Source organism: Pelophylax lessonae (genome assembly GCF_965119305.1).
Source record: "Pelophylax lessonae genome assembly, chromosome: 3".
NCBI lineage: Eukaryota > Metazoa > Chordata > Amphibia > Anura > Ranidae > Pelophylax > Pelophylax lessonae.
Window position 1 is genome coordinate 251,831,332 of NC_138770.1, and position 21,458 is coordinate 251,852,789.

The 21,458-nt window shown below is 45.6% G+C and overlaps 1 protein-coding gene across 1 annotated transcript in view; it reads left to right on the plus strand.

The window, feature by feature from the left end:
* NMD3 (NMD3 ribosome export adaptor) overlaps positions 1 to 21,458 on the plus strand; it is a 121,882-nt gene that overhangs the window by 34,765 nt on the left and 65,659 nt on the right. The window contains exon 7 of the mRNA XM_082248887.1: positions 7,806 to 7,896. Within this exon, the coding sequence (XP_082105013.1) occupies positions 7,806 to 7,896 (91 nt within the window). The remainder of the gene's footprint in view (positions 1 to 7,805; positions 7,897 to 21,458) is intronic.

Genomic DNA, 21,458 nt, shown 5'->3' on the forward strand with positions numbered 1-21,458 from the left:
TGTTTAGGAAGGACGCTCTTCGGGTGGATGTCACGTCCGGGCCCCGGAACGCACGCCAAACGCTCTTCGCTCCGAGACCCTATTGCGTCACTTCCCGGGGGCTGGGAAAGTGACTCAGTGTGAGACTGGGACTCCATAGTTATGACATCATCAGCAGACATGGAGAGCCACAAGAGAGATCAGGGCTGGGTACGTTTATAACAATATAAAAATAAGTTGCGCTGTGGATGATGTGTACAAGTTGATTGTATGGTGAAGTTGAAAAAAAATCCGAATAATGTCCAAAGATATGGAAACAAAATCGGGTAACTTGTGCAGGTACCGCTTACCGGAAATATGATAAATAAAAGCCCATCAGTATAATTCCAATACGACCCAGGAGTAGGATCCAGGTGGGCTACCAGTTTCCAACACGGATCCCTCAATGAAGTGGAAACATGTGTGATACAAGAAAACAGAACGCCATAGCGTAAAACCAAAAAATATGTATTGAAAAAACACCCAAAGTGAGATGGGAACACCACTGCTCCCGTAGTGAAAGGAGACGTGTTAAAAGGATACCACAAAGCCTCAATAGGTACTCCTTACCAAAATGAAAAGGAAAAACAGCAGATGCACCAAAAAGGAGGGGGGGATGGCCCCAATAGGACAGCAGCTTACCACAAGGATGAGTATGGAGAGCTTATAGGTAACTGGATAGATGTGACTCGAACATGCAAGCAAGTGGGGGAAACACCTCTGGTAGATAAACACCCTTACCGACTCCTGATGATATGGAGGCAGGAAGGATATGGAGGGAACCAATCTGGTGTGTCTCCTCACTCAAATAGGGAAATGCAGAGAGGAAAAAAGCCGCCGGCCGGACGGCTCCGCTCGCCCGTCCCTCGTGGACAGCAACGTGTAGGTGACGTCAGCACGCCGTGACCTGACGCGTTTCATCAAAGATGATATTCTCAAAGGTACGGGCGGCGTGCTGACGCCACCTATTAATAGCCATAGTGGTGATTAGATCGATGACCGGAAGTTCCCTAACCGCCATCTTGGTTGAGGTAACCCGGAACCTGAAGTTGCCTACACGGTCCAGTAAACTCAATGAAAATACAGCAAACAAGGTGATCCCGTGTAGCCCGGAACCGGAAATTGTGCAAAACCCGGCACTAAGGGGGGTCAGGACCAACAGGATGTAAACAACATAAGAAATAACCTAATAGGAAGACCCACACCCGTAAGGGTTAGGCCGACCACTGAATGGTATAAAATAAAATAAATAAAAAATAATTGAAATATTAAATATTGAATAGATCCAAGCTTGAGGTAATTGTAGCCGTATTAGTGCACTTGCGACAGAGACAATTGAATACTGTCCGTGATACTTTTTTTATTTGCACTAACATACAATATTTCAGGACAAGCTTTCGGGGTATGTCCCCTTCATCAAGATCCAAGCAGTACTGATTCACAAAATGTTAGCAGCATGGTAAAGAAACACAAAATCTCTGAGCCAAAGGAGAAAAAAAAAAAAAAAAAAGTAAAACCAAACAAACATAAGTTTAACTGGCATGGTAATAAAACTAGCTTGATTAGTGAGATAAGATAGAGGGAGAGTTGAAGACAGGGGAAGGGGGGGGATAGTCAAGGAGGGGGTCGTAAAACTGTAGGATAATGAGAAAGGAAACCCATATCTAAGTTTAAGCCGTTATTTTTTGTGTCAAAAAGAAGTATCATTCTTAGTTCAAAAGTTTTTTTCTTTCCTGCATGGTTCTGAAATTCCCTTTAAGAACTAAAACATTGAGGTCTTCTATAGTGTGGTCCGGTTGTGAAAAATGATGTCCCACAGGTGTACAGAAACTATCTTCTTTATGTTCCTTGATGGTATGTCTGTGCAAATTCATCCTCGCTTGCAACTTCTGTCCTGTTTCGCCTACATAAGATCCTTTGCTACATCTTTTGCATTGGATGAGGTACACAACATTACTGGAGGTGCAGTTGTATGATCCCATAATATTAAAGGTCCCATTTGTGTGTGTGACACTTTTAGACAGATTGATCTGGTTGCACAGTTTGCAGCGTAGATCCAACATAGTCGTTGCACTAATTGAATAGTAAAACAAACTATAAATCAAATTTGTGCATAAATTGAATATATAGACAGGAACAATAAAAAGTATAAAAATTATATATTATATTTAATGTGTTAAAATAAATGGGAAATTCCGGTGATGGATTCTGACCCCAAAAGAAATTGTACAATGTTTATAAACCCTGTTGTGAATTGTAAAACCAATTAGAATATCCATAACAGGCATCCAAAGATAAAATAGAAAAATAAAACAGTAACAAATAGTAGGATCACGGTAACATTCTATAAAGTCTTGAAGGGCATATGAAGATAACAATAAAATAACCTCTGGACATAATAATAAATTGTGGATTGGCACACTGATGGCACATGCCAGACGGACAAGATATAATCTACCACCTTATGTAGACTAAGAATTGTCGATGAATGCATTGATTTCTGTATCTACATTTAAACCAAAAGGCGTGTAAGTCTTGGCCCTATAGATCCATGCCATTTCAAGACGGGAGATACCTCTAGTATGAGGCTCCCCCCTCCAGTGTGGGGTGAACCTACCGATTCCAAGAAACAGCGTATTCCTAGGGTCACTGTTGTGGGCCTGTGCGTAATGCTTGGAGACAGAGTGCTTCGGAAACGCTTTCCTAATATTAGCTACATGTTCATTAAGTCTAACATTAAGGGGGCGTTTAGTCCTGCCGATGTATTGGTAACCGCATGGACATTGAAGCAAATATACCACTCCTTTAGTGGTACAGGAGATGAAGGGGTCAATATCAAATGATTTCCCCGTGCTTTGGGAAGTGAAGGATTTGGTGTTACGCTTTTTCACAGAGTTAAGTGAACAGATTTGACACCTATTGCATCTAAAGTACCCTGTAAGTTGATCTAGGAAAGTGGCCCTAGGTTTAGGGGGCTCCAGTACGTTGGGGGCTAGATGATGCCTCAAAGAAGATGCACCTTTAAAAATAACTTTGGGCCTATCAGGTAAGGTGGTTCCCAGAACTGGGTCATTGTTTAGAATATGCCAATGACGACGAATAAGATTTTTTATAGTCATATGTTGGCTAGAAAAAGAAGTAATAAAGGGTGGAATGGTCGAATTAGATGCACTATCGACATTCTCTACCTTCTTGGGTTTCAACAGTTGTGCCCTGTCTAGTTGTTGAACTTCTGTGAGTGTCTCTTGAAGGAACTCATAATTATACCCCTTCTCCTGAAATCTTTTGGTCAAAACATCTGCTTGGGACAAAAACTCCTGGTGGTTAGAGCAATTTCTCCTAATACGGAGGTATATGCCATTGTCAGTGGCATAGACTCTGTGACGTCCCGGGTGGGGAAGTACATTGACTCTTATTTGCAGCCCCTAGTCCAGAGGACTCCATCGTATGTCAAGGATACGACTCAGATTCTTAATCTGTTATCTGGACTGATCCCAACTGCCAACTTATGGATGGTAACGGCAGATGTATCCTCTCTTTACACTGTCATACCACACCATCTTGGTCTAGATGCAGTGAGAATGTTTCTGAATAGAGACTCTCAAATACCCCCTCTACAAATCTCTTTCATTATGAGACTTTTGGAGTATGCCACCCTTTATAACTATTTTTGGTTTGATGGGAGGTTTTATCGCCAAATAACAGGAGTTGCAATGGGGGCTAAGTACGCGCCCTCAACAATGAGTGATCATTGTTAGGGGCTATAGCTGCTGTCAGTAGTCACATAAAAATCCGGCATGCTAGTTGTACCCAAGTTGATTGATCGATCATTCTGCTCATACAAGGTTTGAATATTGGCTGGTTCCTGCTGAACCAGAAATGGAAAGGAAACGCTGGAACCCAATCTGCAGGCACACAGCATAAGGAACATTGTGGGTGATGGTAGGGAAGCAGCCAATGTAGAGGATACTGAGCTGGCCAGCTGAACGTGGTTCTATTCCACTGTATACCTTACGTCAGTGACAGCAGAAGAATTAAATGTTCCAAACCACTAACTCCCTACCCACCTGGGACAGCTGTCTACCAAAATACCTTCAGCCCTGTTCCTGAGATCTTCCCTATACTATTTTAAGACATGGTATACATTCCTGCCTGCACTTTGTATTTTTCTCCTGCATACGATAGGCATTGATCGTTTAGTTTCATGGTGCCTCTGTCTCCTGTTCATGCATCTGCAATGCAGCTGAGGCTACAGAGAAAGACTAAAAAATGTGTTTCCTCAGTCTCAAAATGGAGACTTCAGGGTTCTGTTTGAACCCCTGATATTTCTCCAAAGCCCCCTGTGACAGACCTTATAAAGAAAGGGGCATTTCGAGAGGACTAGGAGCAAGCCTTTTACCCACTGATTATGGCCCAGGGAGAGAGCAGATCATTCTCTAATATTGGATCACCACTTAATAGACGCTGAGCCCAGCAGCTGACCGAGCCCCGGAACGGTAACGACCACCCAGCTGAAGCGCTGGCAGCGGGACAGAGTCAACAACTTTTGCCCCACACCTACTGATAACTATTCCCTGCAGTCAAGAAGGAAATCAGGTTGCCCACCTATGTGGGTTCACTCTGCCTGACTAATGCAGGTCCAGACCAGGTGGAGGTCTGGGACTTTGTTCACTTTTTTTTTTATTTTTTAATTCTTTATTTTAAACAACTTTTGGTACAGACAGACATGGGAGAAACATTTACCAATGCATACCAAGAGATATAGCTCGTTGAATAAATCCCATCAAGAATAAGCACACAAGGCATAGAGGGCATAATCCATGTCATAAAACCACTGATAATAGAAAATGGAGTCTCTACCAGTGTTGCCAACCATCAGTATTTTTACTGGCAGCCAGTAAAAAAAGGGGCACTTTGCTCCTGCCAGTAAATGTCACTGACTGGAAAAGGTTGCCAGTAAAAAATATGGCTGTGACACTGGGCTGAGAACTGCGCATACCAAGACCATCTGAGTGCCTACTACAGTGTGTTTTGGTGGCGCCAGCGGGGGGCCAAACTGGAAGAGGCGGTGCCTGAGTGTCATGTGATGTCATGGTGCAAGGGAGCCAAATGGAGCGAAGACTTGTGTGTGGTTCTGCGGGACGGGAGCAAGGAAAGCTGGGAGCAGGACTGTCAGTGCTGTTTGGACTATATCCCTCAAGAAATTTGATATATTAATTCTACTGTATCAGAATGATGGAACATTGTATGAGCTTTGCCTCTTAGACTATTGTAGGTAGGAGCCGGACAGTCTGCTACTGTGGTCTCCTGCTATTTTCTGCTCCAAAAGTCATAGAAAATGTTAATCTCATCATTTCATGCCACCTGTCTTTCACCCATTGTTGTGCTAATTAATTCGCCTATTGTCTGCTAGCAAACTATTGGGGGATGTGTTTACATTTGTAATATTGTGTATTGTACTTTGGAAGCTCTATGCCGGCAAGTCCGACCTGGAATTAGACTTCAGTGTCCAGGTAGCTAGTTTTTTAATCAACTTAATCGTTCTAGTATATATTGGCTAATTTGACAAAACTCTTAAGGATCCTCTATGTTGGGATTGGCCATGATTTAGCTGTACCTCGTTATCTAAACCATTGTTTTGGGTAAATATCTGGGTTATTGTTTGTGTTGGCGGTTTAGCTATTGTAATTATATTCCTGTGTGCCGTTTTGTATTGTTAGGGTAATATGATTAGGAGGGGACTATCCTTCTGCGGGATATATATTCTGTGTGCGTTTGTTCAATAAAAATAAACAGTTCCAGTTTTGCAGCTAAAGCAAGTCCTGTCTAGTTCTTGGTTGGAATATGCAGCCTTAATATCTGAGGTCTATGATCAGACTGGAGGAAGCAGTATATACTGGTGGAAGAACTCAAGCGGAGTGTGGGAGGGTTCCGTCACCCAACCAGGGCAGTTAATAAAAAAAAAATGTACAAATACAATAGTAAAAAAAAAAAAAAAAATGTTATATATATATTAATGAAAGTAAAAACTAGGGACCTCTACCGTTGCTCTATTGATTGTCCACTGCTCTAAATAAACACCATCCCCTGCCCCCCCAAGGATTGTGAAAAAATTAAAAAACGCGTAATAAATAATTTAAAAATGTTAATTTGAAAAAAAAATTTAAAGGCTCATTCACGCAGGTTCTCTGGCCCATACAGTGTGAATGAGCAGCTTGTTTGTGCAGCTGGAGTTGCCTGTTACACTATGGGAATGCAGCGCCTGTACGAACACAGCCGCAGGTCCTAATCGGACAGGTGTGCTGGTGAGTGGCCCCGAATGCATACGTACACGTGCACCCACACGCTAGTTGCTGCATCCCTGTAACATAAAAAAAAAAAATATGTCCCAAGACCTCATTTATTCACAGAGCTTTATCTGTTCCCTCAATATTGTTTTATCTTTTAGATTTAGCAGGGATGTTGTATGTTATGTTGTGTTTTGTGTCAGCTTTTAATGATTTTATTGTATTTTTCGTGAAAAGGAAATTACAGGAAATGGGCATCTCACGGGGGGAAAAAAGCAGCTAAACACAATAGTAGTTTAAAACACATGCATAAGAAGAAGCTTTTACCTGCATTTTTATTCACACAAGTGCAAACCAGCCCTAATAGTTGGAAAAGGTCTTACCTGGTTGAAGTGGTTGTAAAGGTAGAAGGAAAATGCAGTAATGTAAAAAGAAACGCCTTCATGCAGCTTCCCCCTGGAAGCCTCCCTCCCCCTCATTACATACCTGAGCCCGATCTCGATCCAGTGATGTACACAACACAAGAGCCAAGCTCTAACCGCTCTTTCTCCAGAGTGGCTCAGATACAGCAGCATTTGACTCCTACTGCTGACAGAGAGCCAGTGAGGAGGGAACGGGGGGAACCTTTAATATTAGTTTCCTAGGATGTGTCTGAGCTGGCATTTCTTCTTCTCACACGCAGGAACAACAATTATACTTTTTTGATGTTTAAAGTGGTAATGCAGCTTTCTGGCATCTTTTTTTATTGTTTTATATGTGACTTTTCATGTGGACAGCAGACATTAGTTCCATTACAGAAAGGAGCTGTTGGGTAGCAATGACATGAGTAAGGAACTCCTAATAAATGAATGCCTATGGCTTTTGTAGATCTTTGTGTTGAATGTCCAGGAAGGAATACCTGGTTATATCATCCATGCTATTAGATCTAATATCAATAGCTATTTATTTTTAGTGTCCTGCTTTTCAGTGACATCTGGTTTCTCATCCTCATATGTCTCTATGGGATTGATTGCTGGACGTCCCTACCATGGCAACGAGACAAGCACATGGCATCAAACATGTAGTCCTCCATTTAATCTGATATGGTTAATGCTGGGAATTGATGAGACACAGACTATTTTGAGATGTGTAGTGGGAAAACAAGTTAATGGCCACCACACGATATGTGCATGATTTAAACTTTGCCTAATTAACAAGTGCCAGTCTTGGCCAAGAAGTGTCATATAAGTTCAAACCCATTTTTCCTGTGTGAATGATGCATTCAAAGAAAAGCCTGGCACGTGTTAAATGAGGTTTTAGACAGTAATCTGAGCAATGCGTCATTTTGTTTTAATTCTAAGATTAGACTGAAATACAAAGTGTCTCTCTTCCTACATCTCCTACCTAATGTTTGCTATAGTGAAAAGGGAATATTTTAAAGTTAAACCTTGATTGTCTTCACACTGTATAAAAGTTAAGTGCTAATTATGTTTACATTGTTTTCCCTTTGTTCTTCTTCAGGTTCTTCATAAGAAGACTTTCTATTATTTGGAACAAATTATTTTAAAACACAGACTTCACCAGAACACTCTACGAGTCAAAGAAATACATGGTAAAGGATTTTGTACCATTTTTATTATATGGTTTGACACATGTATTTTCTAAAGCATTTTAACCACTTCCATACTGTTGAACATCATATGACGTCCTGGGCTTTCAGTGGAGATCTCTGAATGATGGGTGCTTCTTCCGGCTCGCCTCCGTGCAATCAGCGAGCCAGAGAAGGTAGCCGGCGGAAGCTTACCATAGAGGTGACCGAGGACCAGATGGTTCCTGGCCATCTCTGACTCTTGGTGACTAGGCGCGACATTGACGTCCCATCTGGCACTGGCAGATGTAAACACTGCTGTGTGTTCGGCCGGAAAGGCTGAGATCGTTTTTTTTTCATTGATCTCAGGCTTTCCATAATAGAGGGGATATGTGGGGTCTTATAGACCCCACATCTCTCCATAAAGAGGACCTGTCATGGCCTAGTCATATTACAAATGATAATTACATTCCTTGTAATAGGAATAAAAGTGTTGAAAAAAATAAATTAAAGGGAAAGTGTAAATAAATAAATAGAATAAACTAAAATAGAAAAATTAAAGTGCCCCTGTCCCCTCATACTCGCACGCAGAAGCGTTTGCATACTTGGGTTGCATCTGCATATGTAAACGACGTTCAAACCACACGTGAGGTAACGCTAGAGAGCAATAATTCTAGCGCAAGACCTCCTCTCTAACTCTAAACTGGTAACTCGTAAAAAATTTCTAAAGCGTAGCCTATGGACTTGGAGTATGAAGTTTTGGCGCCAATCCACGAATGTGCAATTTTAAAGCGTGAAATGTTTGGTATATATTTACTCAGCGTAACATATTTTACATTTATACAAAAAAAATTACTGTTGTTTTTTTTTTTTTTTTATTTTTTTTTTTTTTTAGATTAACCACTTGCCGACTGCCGCACGACTATTTACTGCGGCAGTCAGCCTCTCCTGGGCAAAGTGACGCAGGGGGTGAGCGCGCGCCCTCCCTGCTCGTTCCCTGCCTAGCCAGCGCATGTGACCGGCGCCTCCGATGTCCGCCGGCCACTCGCAATCTCTCTCACAGGAGAGGGAGAAAGACAGACGGCTGATATTAACAAAGCCGTCTGTCATTCTCCCTGAAGTAATGACAGAGGCTATGCGATCCTGCTATGTAAGATCGTATGTCTCTGGAATTACTTCACTAGCCACGCCCCCTAACAGTTTGTATCCCTAGGGGCGTGATTCTCTTAACCCCTTGATCACCAATAAAGTTAACCCCTTCCCTGCCAGTGTCATTTTTACAGTAACAGTGCACATTTATAGCACTGATTACTGTAGTAATGTCACTGGTACCCCCAAAAGTGTCCAAAAATGTCAGTCAGGGGTCTCCGATCTGTCCGCCGCAATGTCGCAGTCCCGCAAAAAAAAAATCGCAGATTGCACAGGTGATCAAATACCACCAAAAGAAAGCTCTGTTTGCGGGGAAAAAGATGTCAATTTCATTTGGGTACAGCGTTGCACGACCGCGCAATTGTCCTTTAAAGTCACGCAGTGCCGAATCGCAAAATAGGGCCTGGTCTTTGAGCAGCCAAATCCTCTGGGGCTTAAGTGGTTAAAAAAAAAAAAAAAAAAAATATATATATATATATATTATATATATATATATATATATATATATATATATATATATATTATATATATAATATATTTTTTTTTTTTTTAAATTGCTGCGCAAATACTGTGGGACATAAAATTTTGCAATGACCACCATCTTATTCCCATGGGTCTGCAAAAAAAATCCAAAAAAAAACTAACTTTTTGTAAACGAATCTGCGGGGAAAGAGATCATACTTGTGTTACTAGGGTTAGAAAGATACTGGGATGCAGGTCTAGTAAAGTAATCCACTTAGACAGTTCAGCCATAACATTATGACCACCCTACTAATGTTGAGTAGGTCCCCCCTTTGCTGCCAAAACAGCCCTGACCCATCGAGGGATGGACTTTACTTTGAAGGTATGCTGTGGTATCTGACACCAAGCCATCAGTAGCAGATCCTTTTGTCCTGTAAGTTGCGAGGCGGGGCCTCCAAGGATTGGACTTGATTTTCAGCACATCCAACAAATGCTCAATTAGATTGAGATCTGGGGAATTTATAGGCCAAGTCAAAGCATTGAAGACACCTTTTTCAATTACTCTGTGGTCCAGGTCTGATGGCTCACGTGCCCATTGTAGGATCTTTTGGCTCCAGACATGGGTCAGCATGGGCACCCTGACAAGTCTGCAGCTGCACAGTCCCATACACAGCAAACTGTGTAAGGACACCTTTCATTTGGCATTGGCCGCCCTGATCCTGTCGCTGGTTTTCCTTCCTTGGAACACTTTTGGTAGGTTCTGACCACTGCAGACCAAGAAAATCCCACAAGAGCCTACAGTTTTGGAAATGTTTTGATGCAGTTGTCTAGGTATTACAGTTTGGCTGTTGTCATCCTTAAATCCTTACGTTTGCCCGTTTTCTTCTGCTTTGAACCAATCAACTGCAATATGTTCACTTACTAGTACTACCTAATATTTCCCACCCAATTTCAGGTGCCATTGTAACGAGATAATCAATGTTATGTGCTTTACTTGTCAGTGGCCATAATGTTATGGCTGATCTGTGAATGTGTGCACAGAAAAATACCAAACATATTTTTGCATACAGCTAGTGTGTGAACTCCCCTAGTATCAGCCCCTGGTAATTGCCTTCACTGCAGCACACAAGGTGGCAGTGGGAGGGCAAACCTCCTGAGCCAATCACATCTCCATTGCTTTGCTGTTAGTTTTACAGAATGAGAAGGGCACAAGTATGGCCACATCAGTGTACACATGCCCATTCACTGTCCAGCACCAGGCTGAATTGCTTAGAGTTGCGAGGAAGGTTTTTTTATCCTAATACATTCTAGGCATTTAGATAAAAAGCCTTCTGTGTGTAGCAGCACCCCTAATACTTACCTGTGCCCCCTCTCTGTCCAGCGATGTCCCTCGGCCATCCTGGGACACTCCCTTCTGATTGGCGGAGATACAGCGGTGGCGCCCGCGGCTGTCAATCAAAATCAATTGGGAGAGAGAGGGGACGGGGCCGAACAGCAGCCCCATGTCTGAATGGACACACGGAGCTGCAGCTCAGCTTGGGTGCCCCCATAGTAAGCTGCTTGCTCTGGGGGCACTCGAAAGGAGGGAGGGACCTGGAGCCGGAACGAGGGACCCAAGAAGAGGAGGATCCAGGCTGCTCTGTGTAAATCCAACTGCACGGAGGAGGTGAGCATAACATGTTTGTTAAAAAAAAAAAGCAAAAAAAACTAGACTTAACAATCACTCACCGAAGATGAAACTCAGCAGCGCAATCCTCTGCGTTACCATGCTGGTTGAGTTTACACTCGTTATATTGCAGTTTGTGTTTTTATGCTTTCAGGGAACAGCTTTAATTTAAAAACTGTAATTTTAAAGTGCGTATAATAGCATTGGGGAAACTTAAATAGTTAACTAAGCTTCTTGCTTACATCCAGATACAACAGGTACATACTAGTGGTACAAATTATTTCATTACCTTGAAATCATTGTGTTTAGATGTCCAATTACTCACATGCCACACCAGTAGTTATTTTTTCCAAAGCTTATGCCAACATCCCCATGTTCCTTTTTTTCAAAGTAACGCTTAGTGGAGAAGAACCAAAAATGTATTTATTGTACAGTGGGGATCGAAAGTTTGGGCACCCCAGGTAAAACTTTGTATTAATGTGCATAAAGAAGACAAGGAAAGATGGAAAAATCTCAAAGGCATCAAATTATAGATTAGACATTCTTAAAATATGTCAACAAAAGTTAGATTTTATTTCCATCATTTACACTTTCAAAATAACAGAAAACAAAAAAATGGCGTCTGCAAAAGTTTGGGCACCCTGCAGAGTTAATATCTTGTACTGCCCCCTTTGGCAAGTATCACAGCTTGTAAACGCTTTTTGTAGCCAGCCAAGAGTCTTTCAATTCTTGTTTGAGGTATCTTTGCCCATTCTTCCTTACAAAAGTCTTCCAGTTTTGAGATTTCTGGGCTGTCTGTCACGCACTGCTCTTTTTTAAGGTCTATCCATAGATTTTCAATTATGTTGAGGTCAGGAGATTGTGAAGGCCATGGCAAAACCTTCCGTTTTACGCCTCTTGATGTAATCCCCCGTGGATTTCGAGGTGTGTTTAGGATCATTATCCATTTGTAGAAGCCATCCTCTCTTTAACTTCAGCTTTTTCACAGATGGCATCAAGTTACCATCTGAAATTTTCTGAAATTTTATTGAATCCATTTTTCCTTCTACTCGTGAGATGTTCCCTGTGCCACTGGCTGCAATACAACCCCAAAGCATGATTGATCCACCCCCATGCTTAACAGTTGGACAGAGGTTCTTTTCATTAAATTCTGTGCCCTGTCTTCTCCAAACGTACCTTTGCTCATTCCGGCCAAAAAGTTAAATTTTATCCTCATCGGTCCACAGAACTTGTTTCCAAAATGCATCAGGCTTGTCTATATGTTCATTTGCAAAGTTCAAACGCTGATTTTTGTGGTGAGGACGTAGAAGAGGTTTTCTTCTGATGACTCTTCCATGAAGACCATGTTTGTACAAGTATCTCTTTATTGGAATAGTGTACCACAACTCCAGTGTCTGCCAGATATTTCTGGAAGGATCGTGCAGTCAAACGTGGGTTTTGAATTGTTTTTTCTCACAATCCTGCGAGCTGTTCTGTCTAATATTTTTCTTGGTCTTCCAGATCTTGCTTTAACTTCCACTGTTCCTGATGACCATTTCTAAATGACATTCCGAACAGAGGATATTGACATCTGAAAACGCTTTGCTATCTTCTTATAGCCTTCTCCAGCTTTGTGAGCATCAGTTTCAGTTTTCTAGACAACTGCTTAGAAGATCCCATGGTGCTGATTGTTGGGGCAAGGTCAGATGAGTCTGGGTATTTAAAACCTTTGAGATTGACATCACCTGGTCTTCCCAGACGATGATTGAGAACAATCCATGACACTGGCAGGTCTCAGCCTTGCAAAGGGGGCAGTGCGTGCTATAAATTCTGCAGGGTGCCCAAACGTTTGCAGACGCCATTTTTTTGTTTTCTGTAATTTTGAAAGTGTCAGTGATGGAAATAAATACTATGTAGAACCGTTGATCTCTGTTTTTACAATAGTAGACATGTCCCATCACAGTTAGAAACACGCCCCTAGGACACACTTAACCCCTTCCTCTCAATACAGTTAACCCCTTCCCTGCCAGTGTCATTTTTACAGTAACAGTGCATATGTATAGCACTGATTACTGCAGTAATGTCACTGGTACCCCCAAAAGTGTCAAAAATGTCAGTCAAGGGTCCGATCTGTCCGCCGCAATGTCGCAGTCCCACAAAAAAAATCGCAGATCGCCGCCATTACTCGTTAAAAAAAAAAAAAAAAAAAAAAAAAAAAAAAACACCAAAAATGACAAAAATCTTTACCTTTTTTTTTTTTTTTACCAAACATATGTAGCATAAAACAAATTGGCCGAAAATGTTAAAAAAATTTAGATTTTTAAATTTTTTTGGGGAATTTCATATAAAAAAAATGTGAAAAATATTGTTATTTTTGCAAAATTTACGCTTTTTTTTGTTTATAGCGCATGATCAAAAAATCGCACAGCTGATCAAATACCACCAAAAGAAAGCTCTTTTTGTGGGAAAAAAAGGACGCCAAATTCGTTTAGGTACAGCGTCGCACGACCGCGCAATTGTCCGTGAAAGTCACGCAGTAAAAAATCGCAAAAAAACCCTGGTCAGGAAGGGGGTAAAATCCTCCGGGGCTTAAGTGGTTAATACAAATTTTTACCTGGGGTGCCCAAACTTTCGATCCCCACTGTAAGCACATTTATGCTGTTTAACAAACCTTTCTGTAGTCTTTTTGGACTGAATTTGATAAGACTACTGTGCACTACTGTGACTCCCAAGTGACCGAATGAGAAATTGTCAGGAAGGGAGGATGGATAAAACAGTCAGTGAGATTGATGGTGGCTACTCTACTATAAACAGGTCCTGAGTAACCTAATACACATAAGAAAGAAAGCACAAGAGGGCGCCTCCATCTGAGTGTAAACCATACGAATAAGTGACAATAAGGCATAAACATATATTGCACTCACAAGATATAAGTTGGTGTTGGGCATCTCATCTTATGAAGTGTGGCCATCTGAGGAACTGCAGAGATCAGCAGCAAGTGGCTGAAGGCAGAGTTGTGCTGGGAAGCAGCTTGATCAGTGTAGCTAGGAGCTGGAGCACAAGCTGTTAGAATAGGTGGCGTCTTCCTGGTTCACTTGGCCCTCTCGGCATCGATCAGCTGCAATTGGCTGTACACAAGGGAGATGTCACTACGTACAGGGGGTTGTGGTTATGCATTTTGGGGCACCACCCCGCTGTTGAACCGGTGGGAGGAATGGCTTCTGTCATCCAGCTGTTTGCTGAGATCTCCACAGATGATATGCCTAACACTAACTTATATCTAGTGTTAGTGCAATACAGTGCTGAGCATAAATGAGTACAACTCTTTTGAAAAAGATTTTATTCAGTATTTTTATTGAACACAAGAACAATTTCCAAAATTTTGACAAAACCGAGATTTATAGAACATTTGTTTAGCTCCTTTACATGAAAGTAAGGTTAATATAACTTGAATTACAAAATCTTCAGCTTTTCTCAAATTTGTTGATGCAAAAATGAATACACCCCACAACAAAAACTACTACATCTAGTATTTTGTATCACCTCCATGATTTGTAAGGACAGCACCAAGTCTTCTAGGCATGGAAGGAAGAAGTTGGCGACATATTGCAACATCTATCTTTCTCTTACGTCCTCCGACAGTCGCCGCCCCTCTAAGTCATCACTGTTGGGTATTGACTTCCGCTCCGCAGGAGTAGCTAGGCATATAGACAGTCAAAAGGCATTAGCATATACACACCCATGGGGGCTGTCCCATCTGGTCAATACCCCCCTGCATAACCACTCCCAACTCAGTTTTAATCTGCCTAGCGTCAGGAGTAGTCAGGCTTCCCTGTGCTGGGGCTTCAGTCTCGGCCTTCCTAATCTTTTATTTGATTTTCATTGAAAATGTCAGTTTTTTCTTACTTTACTAGCTGTTTATTTTGTCAGCTTCTAGTGTTAGTCGTTTCTTCGGATGAAGATGGATCATGCGGTGCTGGGATTCGGACTGACCGCCCTGGTTCTCCAGGGCAGAAGGGTCAGATGGACCCCCAGCCCGCCATCGAGCGTTCAGCTATGGTTCGCCCTGGCATTACGAACGACCCATCCCTGCTCGCTGCAGGGATGCAGCCGTGAGGTGGCTACCTCACAGGACATCTGCGATGCTGCAGTGTCATGTCCCTGGCTCACATCACTCACTGTCAGATGAGGACAGCGGTTTTCCGTTCAGAGAGGCATCCCACGCCATCAGATACAGGTAAGTACTTCTGTGTGGGGCCTCTGTCTGGGGTGGCAGTCTGTGTTGCTGTGTGTTCCCCATGCCTGTACCTGTGTGGCTCTCTGATGCGGTCCCTGTGGGGATCGCTTGTGCAGATACTGTATGTTTTCTGGGGGTCTCCTTCCCTGTGTCACTTCGGTGCATTGTTGGGGGTACAGACGTTTTTGTGTGGCGACCGCAGCGGCATGAATTTGCGCGGTCCGCCATCTTTGATATGGGCAGGCATGTTTAGCTTCTCTGTGGGCGATACTGCATGCTGTTTTGGCGCCGTCCGCCACCATTTTGTGGGAGTATGGACGATCGGTCCGACCGCATGTTCGGCGGCCATTTTGGCGTAGCCTCCAATGCATTCCTATGGGGCAGCCATTTTTCCTAAGTCTGTCAGTCTATAGTTTAGCCTACTTTCAGCAGCACTTCCTTTCCATCTGCAGCAGGACATCGGTAGCAACACTCTGCGGGCTCTGCAGGTTATCGCAGGTTATCGCTCTCAATTTTCCTCTGTATTATCGTTTCTGGCTCAGTTTTCTCTTCTCCTTTTGGGGTCTTTTTCACTGTAGCTGTAGCGGTGGGCTGCGCATTCCGCAGCGATTTTAAAAGGGGCAGTACACATTTTATTGCACTGTTTGTTTCTGTAACCTTGAGCAATTGATTCTCAGGATAGCAAATTCCCCCCAGCTCTGGTGGGGGTCCCCAGTTCTCCTGTGGCCCCGCTGCGACCCGATTTGGCTGCTGTGGTGGCGACTTTGGTGTCTAATATGGAAATGCTGATGTCTTAACGTGCTGCAAAGAAGAGGCCCAGATTGTCTCTCTCCTCTGATTCAGATGGGGATATGGCTGCTGCTGCGAGCATGCCCTTTTCAGGGTCCCGCTCATCCTTGGACCCCCCGGGGTCTGAGGGAAAGGCGGAGGTGGAGGGGGTTGATACCTCTTCCCCGGGGTCGCCTGAAGAGCGGGCGACCATGGATGAATTAATTGTTTCTGTTAAGGAAACACTACATTTGGAGGATGAGCCCTGTCCTCCGGGCGTTGTGTCCTCATTTGGGACGCACAGGACCCGCAAGTCGGCGCAGGTTTTTCCTTTCCCAGCTGAATTTCATTACACTGTTAATGAAACGTGGCGCACGTTGAAACGTCCATTCCTGGCACCTAGTAGGTTCAAATTGCTTTATCCTTTTTGGCCGGCTACGGAATCACGATGGTGTGTGCCCCCACAGGTAGATCACACTGTGGCCGTGTTAAACAAGGCTACCTTGGTTCCTACTGAGGATACCCCGGTTTTCCGGGATCCCACGGACCGGCGGTTGGATTCTCTAGCCCGCCATTCCTACACGGTGGCGGGTTCGTTGCTCAAACCCGTTTTCGCGTCCGTTCTGGTGGCGCAGGCGGTGGCTGATTGGACTAAGATGCTTAGGAGCAATCTCGTGTCTGATGGTGTTCCGCCTGCCCGGCTGGAAATGGTGGATCAGATCCACCAAGGAGTCATGTATCTGTGTGATGCGGAATGAGGCCCCTTTAGTGGCTCGCCTCTTTCGTGTCGCGGTGCTTAACCAGCGACTGATATGGCTGAAGAGCTGGTCGGCCGACCAGTCCTCCCGGAAAACAGTTGCTGATTTTCTTTTCGAGGCGAGCGGGGTTCTGCGCCTAGATCCACTTAGGGGTCCTTTCGTGCCTTTCGGAACCAATCCAAGGGCAAGCCCTTCAAGGCCCAGGGCAACCAGAAGAAGCCCTGGGCGGGTAAGCAGAAGTCGGGTAATGCCGGCTCGGCGGGTCAGTCCGCCTCTGCCTGAAGGGGCGCCCTCACCTATTTCAGGGGTGGGGGGACGTTTGCGCGGTTTCCTCCAACCTTGGCTGCTCCGGATATCGGACAGGTAAGTTCAGGAAATCATTCGATCGGGTACAAGATCGAATTCCTTTCCAGGCCGAAGGACAGATTTTTTTCCCTCAAATCTTCACTTGCCTCCGGGGCGTCTGCGGGACCTGCACCAGACGGTACAGGACCTTCTTGCTCAGGGGGTGATTGTCCCGGTGCCTCATCGGGACAGGTTTCGGGGGTTTTATTCAAATCTGTTCACTGTGCCCAGAAAGGAGGGCAAAGTGCGTCCTATTCTGGACCTAAAATTGCTGAATCGCTTTGTGCGTGTTCGGAAGTTTCGTATGGAGTCTCTCCGTTCGGTGGCGGCCTCTCTGAGCCCAGGGGAATTCCTGGCTTCGATAGATCTGAAGGATGCGTATCTGCACATCCCCATTTTCGAAGATCATCAGCGGTACCTTCGATTTGCTATAGCAGAGGACCATTACCAGTTTGTGGCGTTACCTTTCGGTCTCGCTTCGGCACCTAGGGTGTTTACCAAGGTGTTGGCGCCGGTTCTGGGCCTACTGAGGGCACAGGGCATTGCGCTCTTGGGCTATCTGGATGATCTCCTTCTGAGGGCACGGGCCAGCCAGGACCTGGTGCGCGATCTGTCCACCACGGTACAGACGCTTCAGGAGTTCGGATGGACCATTAACGTTCAGAAGTCACATGGTCTCCATCGGTTCGTCTTCCCTATCTGGGAATGATAATGGACTCTGCTCAGGCAAAGGTGTTCTTGCCGGAGGACAAGCTCCGGACCTTGCAGGTGAGATCAGGTCCCTTAGGGACAACCCGTCCTCGTCACTCAGGACCTGTATGAGGTCTCTGGGGTTGATGGTGTCAGCCTTCGAGGCGATACCCTTTGCTCAGTTTCACACGCGGGCTCTCCAGACGGAGATCCTGGCCAGGTGGGACAGACTGCCTCAGTCCCTGGATCTAAGTGTCTCCTTGAGTCGTCAGACCAGATTGGCTCTTCTGTGGTGGCTCCAGTCCCCGTCGGTGGCGGAAGGCAAGTCCTTCCGTCCGTTGGTGTGGACGGTGATTACCATGGATGCCAGCCTGTCGGGCTGGGGTGGAGTCCTGGGCAACCTGTCTGCCCAGGGCACTTGGTCGGAGGAGGAGTCCTCCCTCCCGATAAATGTGCTGGAATTGCGAGCGATAAAACTCTGTCTCTTCCAGTGGTCGGACCGTCTTCGGGGCCTTCCTGTCCGAGTACAGACGGACAATGCTACCGCGGTGGCTTACATCAACCACCAAGGGGGCACCAGGAGTGCTCGTGCGGCCCGGGAGGTGACCGACATTCTAACGTGGGCCGAGACTCATGTCCCGGCAATCTCAGCAGTTCACATTCCGGGTGTGGAGAATTGGCAGGCCGACTATCTGAGCCGCCAGACCCTGGACCAGGGGGAATGGTCCCTGCACCCGGAGGTATTCCAAATGCTGTGTGCGAGGTGAAGATCCCCGGACGTGGATCTGTTCGCACGTGGATCTGTTCGCATCTCGACTAAACCAAAAGGTGGAAAGGTTCGTGGCAAGAACGCGCGATCCGCTGGCAGTCGCCTCGGATGCGTTGGTGGCCCCTTGGCATCAGTATCGTCTGATGTATGCCTTTCCTCAGATTCAGATGCTGTCCAGGTTCCTCCGCAGGCTAGCCTCTGAACCGCACCTGGTGATTCTGGTGGCTCCGGACTGGCCACGCCGGTCCTGGTACGCCGACATTGTTCATCTGGCAGTGGCGCCTCCGGGGCGGCTGCCCATGCGGGAAGAGCTCCTGTCTCCTGTCCGATCTTCCATCCTGCTTTACAGTCGCTGGCTTTAACGGCCTGGCTGTTGAGACCCAGATCCTGAGGGACAAGGGTCTCTCCTCTGAGGTCATCCCTACTCTTGTCAAGGCTAGGAGGACCTCCTCTGGAAAGATTTATTACCGTACCTGGAAGGCTTACTTCGCCTGGTGCGAGTCCAGGGGGTTCTCCAGGCAGGAGTGGACCAGCGCCTGGCGCTGGCCACGATCAAGGGCCAGGTGTTCGCACTGGCTATTCTTTTCCAATGCCCTGTGGCGTCTCATTCTCTGGTTCGCACCTTCATTCAAGGTGTGCGACATTTGGCTCCTCCCAGGAAGGAGTCCTCACCTCCGTGGGACTTGAACTTGGTTCTGTCCGTTTTACAACGTGCTCCTTTTGAAAACATTTGGGATATCTCGTTGCCTCTGCTGTCTAAGAAGGTTGCCTTTTTGGTGGCGATCACTTCGGCTCGCAGAGTGTCGGAACTGGCAGCGTTATCTTGCCGTTCTCCGTACTTGGTGATTCACCGGGATAAGGTGGTTTTGCGTCCGCAGCCCTCCTTTCTTCCTAAGGTGGTCTCTGAGTTCCACATTAATGAGGACATTGTCCTGCCCTCGCTTTTTACAAAGCCTAAGCATCCTAAGGAGGTTGCTCTGCACTCCTTGGATGTTGTCAGGGCGATCAGGGTTTACCTGTCGTCTACGGAATCTTTTCGTAAAACGAATTCCCTCTTTGTCCTTCCTGAGGGATCTCAGAAGGGCATGGCTGCATCCGCAGCGACTATTGCCAAATGGATCAGACAGACCATTGAACAGGCTTACGCCTTGAAGGAACGGGTTCCACCCTTCCCTGTTAAGGCGTACTCTACCAGATCTGTGAGTGCGTCCTGGGCCTATTGGCATAGGGCCTCGGTGGCCCAGGTGTGCAAGGCTGCGACTTGGTCGTCGGTGCACACTTTCTCAAAATTCTACAAAGAAGACGTTCTGGCATCGGCTGATGCCTCATTTGGCCGCAAGGTTCTCAGTGCGGCAGTGCCATGATGGACCCTTGTGTTTTTTTATGGGTCCCTGGCTGTTGGCATTTGCTTTCCTGGGCTGTTGCTCCTGTTGAGCATTGTTTTTCTGTTGCCCAGTTGGTTCTCTTACGGTGCATGTAAGATTCCTTTCTCTGATGTGGGTACTGCGTTGCCTTTTCTACGGTTGCATCTCCCACCCCTCATATCTATACTGCTTTGGGACATCCCAACAGTGATGACTTAGAGGGGCGGCGACTGTCGGAGGACGTAAGAGAAAACTGAATTTTTGTAAAATCTTACCTGTAAAATTCCTTTCCCTGAGTCCTCCGACAGTCGCCGCCCCCGCCCCTCTTGGGGTTCTTATTACCTACTGCTATGCTACCAAACTGAGTTTGCAGGGGGGTATTGACCAGATGGGACAGCCCCCATGGGTGTGTATATGCTAATGCCCTTTGTCTTTTGACTAAGTCTATATGCCTAGCTACTCCTGCGGAGCGGAAGTCATACCCAACAGTGATGACTTAGAGGGGCGGCGACTGTCGGAGGACTCAGAGAAAGGAATTTTCTCTTACGTCCTCCGACAGTCGCCGCCTCTTCATATTCGTCACATATGGGGTATTAGACTTTGCTCCGAAGGAGTAGCTAGGCAACAGAATATGTTAACATTAAAGCTTTTAACATATCCCACCCTCAAGGGGTGGTCCCCTCAGTCAATACCCTCCTACTTCCTGCAACCATATCTCAGTTTTAATGTCTAGCTTGTCAGGAGTGGCTGGCTTTTCCTGTGCTGGGGCTTTCTGCCCCAGACTCTTTCTTCTTTTTGATATTTTGTTTGAGTTTTCTCTCTACCTTTACTTAGCTGTTATTTTTGTCAGCGTTAGTTAGTTCTTCTGATGAAGAGGATCATGCGGGCTGGGTCTCGGGCTGATCCCCCTGGTCGCAGGTCGTGGGTCAGTGGCTTCCCAGCCTGCCATCGAGCGTTCAGCCAGGTAACGCTCCTGGCACAGTGAACGACCCATCCCTGTTCGGTGCAGGGATGATTGGTGAGGTGGCTACCTCACTGGACGCTGTGCGGTTTCTTAACCCCCATTTTGTGCGTCTTGAATTGCGACTCTCCCTGCCTCATGTGCAGCGGCTTGTTCGCCTGTGCGGGTCCCCCACGCCATTAAGAGGTAAGTGTATCTATGTGGGGACCTGTCTGTCTGGGGGGGTGTCAGTCTGGGACTGTGTAACCTGCCTCTATTCACACTGCTTGTCTCCCTATCTCTCGGCTGCATGCTGTGGGCTGCAAGGGGGGGGGGGGGAGCTGTGTGACACTGTGTGTGTCAGTCTGGTCAGTGTGAAAAGCTGTGTGCTGTGGGGCATGTTTTTTTGGCATGTTTGGGCATTTACAGCGATCGCTGCGGCGATCTGACATGTGTTCT